At 48.8% G+C, this 8,584-nt stretch overlaps 1 protein-coding gene across 1 annotated transcript; it reads left to right on the top strand.

Moving 5' to 3' along the window:
• Positions 1–3,928: 3,928 nt before the first annotated feature.
• Positions 3,929–8,235, top strand: PLAU (plasminogen activator, urokinase; the record flags this gene model as incomplete). The annotated part of the gene is made up of 10 exons (XM_084246128.1): positions 3,929–3,985; positions 4,419–4,452; positions 4,600–4,707; positions 4,995–5,169; positions 5,347–5,438; positions 5,619–5,838; positions 6,060–6,211; positions 6,761–6,901; positions 7,247–7,395; positions 8,059–8,235. The coding sequence occupies 10 exons, from the start codon at positions 3,929–3,931 to the stop codon at positions 8,233–8,235; spliced, it is 1,305 nt and encodes a 434-aa protein (XP_084102254.1).
• Positions 8,236–8,584: the final 349 nt, after the last annotated feature.

Below are 8,584 nucleotides of genomic sequence, written 5' to 3'. Positions count from 1 at the left end.
AGCAATCAACTCATATTACAGAGGTCAGACGCTAAAGAGTATTTCTACAAGGAGTGTTTCTGGTCTCAAAGGCCAACAGAAGGACACCCCTGAACTGGAATATCTTGTGTCATGTGGCCCATCTTCTCACAGCATCCTGTCTTGTGCCCTCCTCTTAAGGAGACCATGGGGGGCCTCCCTGGTGGCTCAGGGGTTAAAGTCTTAGTGCTATCAAGCTATCGCCAGCCACTGAGGCATGAGTTTGATCCCGGCTGGAGAGCTAGCCCACATGGTATAGCAGACCTCTATTTTCTTGCCCACTGCTCATCTCAGCATTGTATTTCAGTGTTCCCGCCTGTTCTGCTCCCCACTCTGTCTCTGGTGAATCCACTCTCACACAAACAGCCCCCACACCACTGGTCTGTACACCAATTCTTGTATGCATAAAAAAATAAAAATAAATCTTAAAAATAAATAAAAATGGGAACCAGGGCCAGAACACCTAGTTTCAGACCTCTCCTGGTGGTGCAGGCAATTGAGCACAGCTGGCCGGCCAGGGAGATAGCCTCTGGCCAAGGAGATACCCACTTGGCATGGCAGACCTCTCCTGTCTCACCTGCTGCTCCCCTCAGCAGTGTATTTCAGTCAGTCTGACTGTTCTGTTCCCTGATCTGTCTCTGGTGAATCCTCTCACCCTCCCGCACATCTGGCCTGTACCCTGGTTCTTGTATGCATGAATAAATAAATCTTTTTTAAAAAAAAGAACACCTGGTTTCTAGTGCGGGCTCTGACACTCATCCACTATGTATCTTCTCTTCACCTCTTCCACATCTGCAAAATAGGAATAACAATTCCCAGCTACAGTTATGACTTCAAAGAAGAATGGCTTATATCAAAGTGCTTTTTAACACAAGAGCAAAATGATATTGGTATTACTTTTTTGTGGCAAGGAAAAAAAAAAGACAAAGAGGAGGGACTCTTCCAGGGTCCCCCAAAGTTCCCGCTTGTTCACAGATTCATTAATAATAATGCCCCTGTGTGAACAAGACATGCTGTAAGTGCTGAGGGAGAGACAAAGATATTTAAGTTGTAGTCTCTGTCCTCAAAGACCTTAAAGACTGCATGATCTGTGCCTCAAGAGATGGTCAGATATTGCAGAGAATGTCAAAGATCACAGAGTGGAAAGGAAGTTAATGTGAAAGATTGGAGGCATTAGGATTGTTCCACCAGGTGAAGAGGCAATAGGGGGAGGAGAGAGGTAGAGGGGTGTCATGCTGCATAACGGTCTCCCAGCCTCTTTGTCCAGGAGGAAATGAGCTCATCCAGCTCTCAAGAACCAGCATGACAGCCCCCAGCCAAGTAATCTGGAGTCATGAGGACTGCTGGGAGAGCTCTGTGAATCACAACAGCAAGCTGGGAATTTCCTGATAGCTAACATAGGAGTTTCGGTTAAGTCCTCACGCTGCAAAATCTGTTTACATATTGATCACGTTTATTTACAATTAATGTGTTCTCAAATCCAAACAAAACATGCCTCAGTCATCTAGAGGAAGTAGTGAGGTCTGTCTCACACCTATAGCACCTCTGACTCAGTCCTTTTCCTGGGAGGTTGGCACCTTGACCCAGTACAGAAACTCGCTCTGGAGGCTGATGGGTCATCTGCCTCACCAAAGCTGGATGGTTAACTGGCATTTTCCCCAGCCAGAGGTTGACACCCTGAGACCTCTGTGTGGGGCAGAGCAAAGAGGCCTTATCCTTTTTTTCTATCTTCTTGGCATTCTTTTAGCCCTCTTCCTGTCCCTCTCCAGAGGACCCAAGCCGAAGATGTAGGTTTATTAAGTAGCAAAATGCTATAAGCAGGGCAGGGCCTACCCTTTAGTCAGTTACAGGGACTCAGTTTCCTCCAGTCTCATTAAAGGGAGACAGTCCCAGGGCCTACCTGGTGGTACAGGTGTTAAGGACCGCGCTTTCAAGCTATTGCCAGCAACTGCAGTATGAGTTCCATCCCTGGCCAGCCAGGGAGCTGACCCACATGGCACAGCAGACCTCTCTTGTGTCGCCGGCTGCTCCCCTCAGCAGTGTATTTCAGTAGATCTGCCTATTCTGCTCCCCACTCTGTCTCTGGTGAATCCTCTCACTCTCCCACACCTCTGGCCTACACCCCAGTTCTTATATACATAAATAAATAAATCTTTAAAAAAAAGGGAGGGAGGAGACAGTCCTGCTGATTGGTATCCAAGTGACCCCAAACCCAAATCCTGGTTCCCAAAACTAGGAGCAAGGGATGAGGGGGACTAGACCTTAGAATCTCTGCTGTGCTCCTTCAACTGTGATTGAGGGATTTTTGTGTGCAGGTATGTGCCTGTGTATGTATATAAACATATGTTTACTTTGAGGTAGAAAAGGAGGCTGAAGTTGTTTACACGTAATTTGTCTTTTTAAAGGCCAATCTTAGTTGACAACAATAACATTGCTGCAACTTAGCTTATTAGAAACAAGGCTGAATGATGAGGTGGAATACTAGATTTATGCATTTAAAAATTTGTGATCATCTTTTTGGAATGGGGGACATAAGGATATGCTTTCAAAAATTCAAATAGTATAAAAGGGCATACAGTGAAAAATAAATCTTCTCATTCTTGTCTTTCAGTTCCCCAGTTCCTCTACTCAGAGGAAAAAAACAGAACTTCCTACCCCTCCACCATTAATAAAACTTTACTAATTTACTTATTAATTAATTAATAAGGCATTACTATGCCATTGGTTTTATTAACAATATACTCTGGCTGAGCCGAATGATTGGATCGCTCATTACAGGAACTTCCTGAAAGTCCATCAACATTTCAATAGAAAATACATAACAGTCTGTGCCCTAAGTCTGTTCTCATAGTCCTACTATAGTATAATAAAACTGCAAAATTTCACTAACATCGACCTTGCCTTCTGCCCCTATACACTATCAAATTCCCTAATGCGGTACCTAATAAACTCAGTTCTGTCTTTTCCTCTGGTTGTGTTGATGATTTTGGGGGAGTCTGCAGTCCACAGAGGCAGCCCCTGTTTGTCTGTGTTTCAGCTAGAGCGTCGCATGCATTATCATGTTAAGAAGGAGACAGCAAGGTATCGGGGCTGCGGACTACACTCCTGCACCCAGGGGTCTGAATCAGCAATTAGGCAGTTGGGGGCAGTGGGTGGGAAGGTCAAAGAAGCACTAACGTGGGAGATCTGGGAAGAGGCATTAGGGATGGAGAGGCTAGAGTCTCTACTTGCAATTTCGGGTCCCCTGCCCTGGGGCTGGGTCCAGGCCTGGTGAATAGGAGGTGGGGACAGCAAACTTGGATGCCTTATGATCTCTCAGTTTAAACGTCGTTCGTTTCCGCCCTTGAGGACCCAGCTGCCCCTCGGTCATGGATGAGGAAGCACGCGGCTCGAGGAAGGGGAGGGGACCGAGCGCACCCGGCAATCCCGGACTGGGGCGGAGCCTGGGCTGGGGCGGATCCTAATATAGAGTCCGCACGGCGGGGTTGCTGCACTGCAAGGAGACGGGAGCCCCAGAGCTCCGCGGAGAGTCAGAGAGTGGACCTGAGCTAGCCGTACCCGCCCTGCGTCCTTCGCGCCCCCACCACCGGTGAGTGCAGTGCGCAGGGCAGATGCGCCCTTATCGGGGCTCTTGAGCGTTTCCCTTCGCCCTGTCCTGCTCTCGGAGTCACCGTTCGCTGGACCCTTGCGTCACACTGAGGATGCCAGTCCAAACTGTGCCGGGAACCCGGGGCCCCCAGAGAGGAGAGACGACCTGGCCTGATCCCCGCGCGCTTACCCCGAAGGAGACCTCGGGGATCCAATTCTGACTGCAGTATCCCCACCCGACCGGTCTATTTGCTCCTTCACTTCGATCCCTGTTATCTCCTTCTCCTGCAGAGACGCTGCTTAGAGCTCCCGCCTCGCGAACATGAGAGTCCAGCTGGCGTGCCTGCTCCTCTGCACCCTGGTAGTGAGCGACTCCGAAGTGAGTTGGCGTCTCTGCTTTGACTTAAGGGGGCAGGATGAGGCTTGCAGGACCAGGCACCAGGGAAGGCAGAAAATGCATCGGGAGCTGGCGTCTTCCCCATTCCATCTACAGCAGGGCCGGACATCCACCCCTTCCCCCCAACTAGGGAACTAGGACAGGTGTGGGAGTGGGGGCCTTGAGAACCAAGAAGTTTCTCACTTGCGGTTGGGCAAGGCAAACTGATCGTGCCTGATAAGCGAAGCTTGTTTGAGTCAAAATATTTGTTGGGCTCCCACTTGAGGGCTAGTTAGAGATAAACAAGGAGAGAACTGTAGCTGGAGGGAGGAGGGAAGAATAAGTTTGGGGACTTGGAACAGCTTATCCTCACCCCGCTCTCCCCAGGAGCCTGAGGCCATTGGTGACCTCCTCCTCTTATCCCCATGTCTTCCAGGGAAGTCATGAATCTCGTTCAGTGTCTGAGGCATGTGAGTATCCACCCCTTGTACACTATCTGGCTGCATAAACATCTTGGAAAAGACTTGGGAGTGCCCCAGGGTCTCTGCTGCAGGGCTGGCTCCTCTCTTGTCCACCCCTACTGCTCCTTGCTTACCAGCCTCCATTGTGCTCTCCAGCAAATTGTGGCTGTCAGAATGGAGGGACATGTGTGCACTACAAGTACTTCTCCAACATTCATCGATGCAACTGCCCAAAGAAATTTGAAGGGGAACACTGTGAAATAGGTATGGCGATCTGAACTATAACTGGGGAGAAGGGAACATCAGGGAACTTGGGGGCAGGGAGAGATGGGTGGGATGCAAGGACAGGCAGGAATTAGAAGATGGCAGTAGAGTAGGACACACACACACACACACACACACACAGTCTCATGTGTGGTAGGAATGAAAGGAGACCATTTTAGTGTCTTCTAATAAGTCTGAAAACACGGACAACCTGACAGAATCTATAAAATGCCTATCTGGACTTCCTCCTCGTTCTAATAGTCTCTCCTCCTCACATCCTTTCATAGATAGATCGAAAACCTGCTATCATGGAAATGGTCACTCTTACCGAGGAAAGGCTAACACCGACACCTTGGGCCGGCCCTGCCTGGCCTGGAACTCTCCTGCTGTCCTTCAGAAAACCTACCATGCACACAGACCTGATGCTCTTGAGCTGGGCCTGGGGAAACACAATTACTGCAGGTGAGGTGGGGCAGCAAGATTCCTCCACATAGCCTCACAGGAATCCCTTTGCCATCCCTTCTGTTTCCAGAGTGCTGGCCACAGCATGAGGGAAGTGAGGCCTCTGAGTTCGAAGGGCAGGACTCAGGAGAGGCATTCTGGGTTAGAGTGACACCCTCTTCCTCTCTGTGTTGCTAGGAATCCAAACAACCAGAGATGGCCCTGGTGCTACGTGCAGGTTGGCCTATACCAGCGTGTCCAAGAGTGTAAGGTGCATGACTGCTCTTCTGGTGAGTTCACAATCTGTTTATAGTGGTGGTGTGGTAGATGACAAACTCACACGTCCCCTTATTCCAGCACAGTAGTCATGAGAAAGTCCTGAAGAATTGGGAGGTCAGAGGAATTGGGAGGATAAAGTACCTTCTTTATCCTCCCTGCCTCCCTAAGACATCTTTCTCTTTCTTCTCCAGGAAAAGAGATCCTCTCTCCTCCAGAAGCAGCAGGGTTTCAGTGTGGTCAGAAGGCTCTGAAGCCCCGCTTTAAGATTATTGGGGGAGAATTCACCACCATCGAGAACCAGCCTTGGTTTGCAGCCATTTACAGGAAGCACCGCGGAGGCTCTGTCACTTACCTATGCGGTGGCAGTCTCATCAGTCCTTGCTGGGTGGTCAGCGCCACCCACTGCTTCATGTAAGTCCTTCTGCCTCTTCTCCCTGACCCTCCTATCCTACCCTGAAAACATACCTTTCTCCTGCCCAGTAAAGGAATCTGCTTCAGTTGTGTTCCCTCCGCTCCTCTCCATGTGGTCCATGATCTTGGGGACAAGTCATTCTCTGAGGTCACTGTGGTGGGAAGGGGAAGTGACAAGATCTCATGAGATCAGGCTGTCTGACAGATCTCACCTTCCACAGTAATTACCAAAAGAAGGAGGAAGACTACATTATCTACCTGGGTCGGTCAAAACTTAACACCATGACACCTGGGGAGATGAAGTTTGAGGTAGAACAGCTCATCTTTCACGATGATTATAGTGCTGACACACTTGCTCATCACAACGATATTGGTGAGTGGAAAACCCTCGATTGCAATAATGATGATGGCTAGAGGAGAGGGGTCCAACAAGAGATCCAAGTTGGAGGTTGAGATAGCAGGGGAACTTAAAGACCCTGTTTTACACAACGAAGGGACTGGTGAGAAGGTTCAGAGTGAAAACATGAGGGGCCTGGTGTCCCTCTGTAGAGTCCCTGAATTTCCCAAACAGTTAACCGCCTCTGAAAATGACTTTGTGGACACATAGATAGGGGGGTGATGCCCCTTTCTTTGTTGGATGCAGCTTTTGTCTGTCCCAGTACATAGAAGTTGGCCAGTAGACCAATGGGCTGGATTTTAGTGTAGCTACCTCCTTTGGGGCTTTATGTAGGAAAAAACTCCCATATAGCTGTGTGTAACATTCCTGGCTGTCCAAGGGTTTGTCAGCAGCTGGAACAAAGTCCTTGAAACATAGGACAGTGAAGGCTTGCTTCAGTTGACAAGCTAGCAACAGTCTTCTCAGTAAGACCTCTCATTCTAACTGACCAGGTATTCATCTTTTTATCCCTCTCCTCTCTTCCAGCCTTGCTGAAGATCAGGACCAGCACCGGTCAATGTGCGCAGCCATCCCGGACCATACAGACCATCTGCCTGCCCCCAGAATATGGCGATAACCGTTTTGGCACAAACTGTGAGATTTCTGGCTTTGGAAAAGAGAATACGTGTAAGTGACATTTGGAGCTGGCTGAGAGGGCTCTGGGAGACTGTGTAAGCTGGAGATGAGCATTTTCTGATCAGGGGAAGACTGCAGACAGAAATGGGACACTGAAGAGACAGCACATGGGTTTGGGGTTGGAGTGGAGAATATTGTTCAGAGAATGATGGGGCTAAAAAGGGAATAAATGGGCATGAGGGGCTATAAGTGGGGTAGAGTCTCTGTTTAGGAAGAAAAAAATAAGGATTTTCCAGGGTAGGGATATTTCATGGTGCCCTCCCTACCAGAGAGTCTTGCTGGGAAGACTGAACAGATGCATCTTAACACAGACTTCTCCTTGTTTCCTCCATCTAGCTGACTATTTCTATCCTGAGCAGCTAAAAATGACTGTTGTGAAGCTGCTCTCCCATCAGGAGTGTCAGCAGCCCCACTACTATGGCACTGAAGTCACCCACAAAATGTTGTGTGCTGCTGACCCGCAGTGGGAAACAGATTCCTGCCAGGTGAGAGTTCTAAGCATCACTCTCCATCACTCTAAAAATCTCTTTAGGGCTCCTTGATCCTTTTAGTTTTGGGGAGCTTCTCTCTAGCCAAAGTCCAAAAAACCAGAATCAGGAGTTTAGGTCTTTAAAGGTTTAAACCAACTCTTATTTGTTTACCAAGCATTTGTCATGAGCCTGGCTCTGTGAGAGGCACTGCAGACTGGGAAAGTAGAGGAAAGAAAATATAAGAAAGAGGAAAAGATGTAACTCAGTGCTTAGGGAGTGGTGTGAATTATAAATGATCAGATGTTTAGTGAGTGCCAACTAGATGGTCACAGAGGGAAAACTTCCAAGAGAAAGTGGGCTCAAGAGGGATTTGAGGAGGAGGAGGGAGGAAAGGTGAGCATTTCATCTGAAGGATACAAAATTGACAATGAGCATGGCATTTTGAGTATGGGGACAAGTAGGGTCTGAGGGTGTATACGGAATGTTGGGAAATATAAAGACTTTGGAGACCAAGCAGAAGATTCTAAACTTGTTGTAATAGGAAGTGGGGAGTCACTAAGGACTTTGACTACAGGAAACTGTTCCTTCTCTCTTGGGCATAATTGGAGGGGGTGGGATCAGAATACCCCCTCTCCTCACTTCTCCCAGGGCTTAACTTTTATGTCTTTGCCTTAACAGGGAGACTCGGGGGGTCCCTTGGTCTGCTCCATCCATGGCCGCCTGACTCTAACAGGGATTGTGAGCTGGGGCAGTGGATGTGCCATGAAGGACAAGCCAGGTGTCTACACAAGGGTCTCACGCTTCCTGCCTTGGATCCGTTCTCACATCGGAGAAGAGAATGGCCCAGCCCTCTGAGAGCTCTCAGAAAGTCAAGGGAGAAAAAGGGCTCCACCCATTCCCATGATGACAGTCATTTTGGCAGTAGGGCCATCTCTGCCTGCTATATGTAAGCAAGAGACTGCAGAAGTTAGGCTCTGCTGCAATGGTTTTGCTTGTTCTGCCCACTGGGTGAGCAATAACTTTACTCTGAGATACAGGCCTGGGTGCTGGCTGCCCAGAGCCCTCCTGGCCAGGATGGGAGGGGTGGTCCTGATCCAGGATATTTGGCCCATTAGTCTTTTTGTAGACTAAAACTTCCTGGAGTTAAAAAAAAAATGGCCTCTCCTGTGCATGGGTGGGCGGAGTGGACATTTATGAGGCCTAC

This window comes from Talpa europaea, assembly GCF_964194135.1.
Source record: "Talpa europaea genome assembly, chromosome: 10".
NCBI classification, from domain to species: domain Eukaryota; kingdom Metazoa; phylum Chordata; class Mammalia; order Eulipotyphla; family Talpidae; genus Talpa; species Talpa europaea.
The sequence above is the reverse complement of the archived record's forward strand: the minus strand, read 5'-3'. Positions and strand labels throughout refer to the sequence as shown.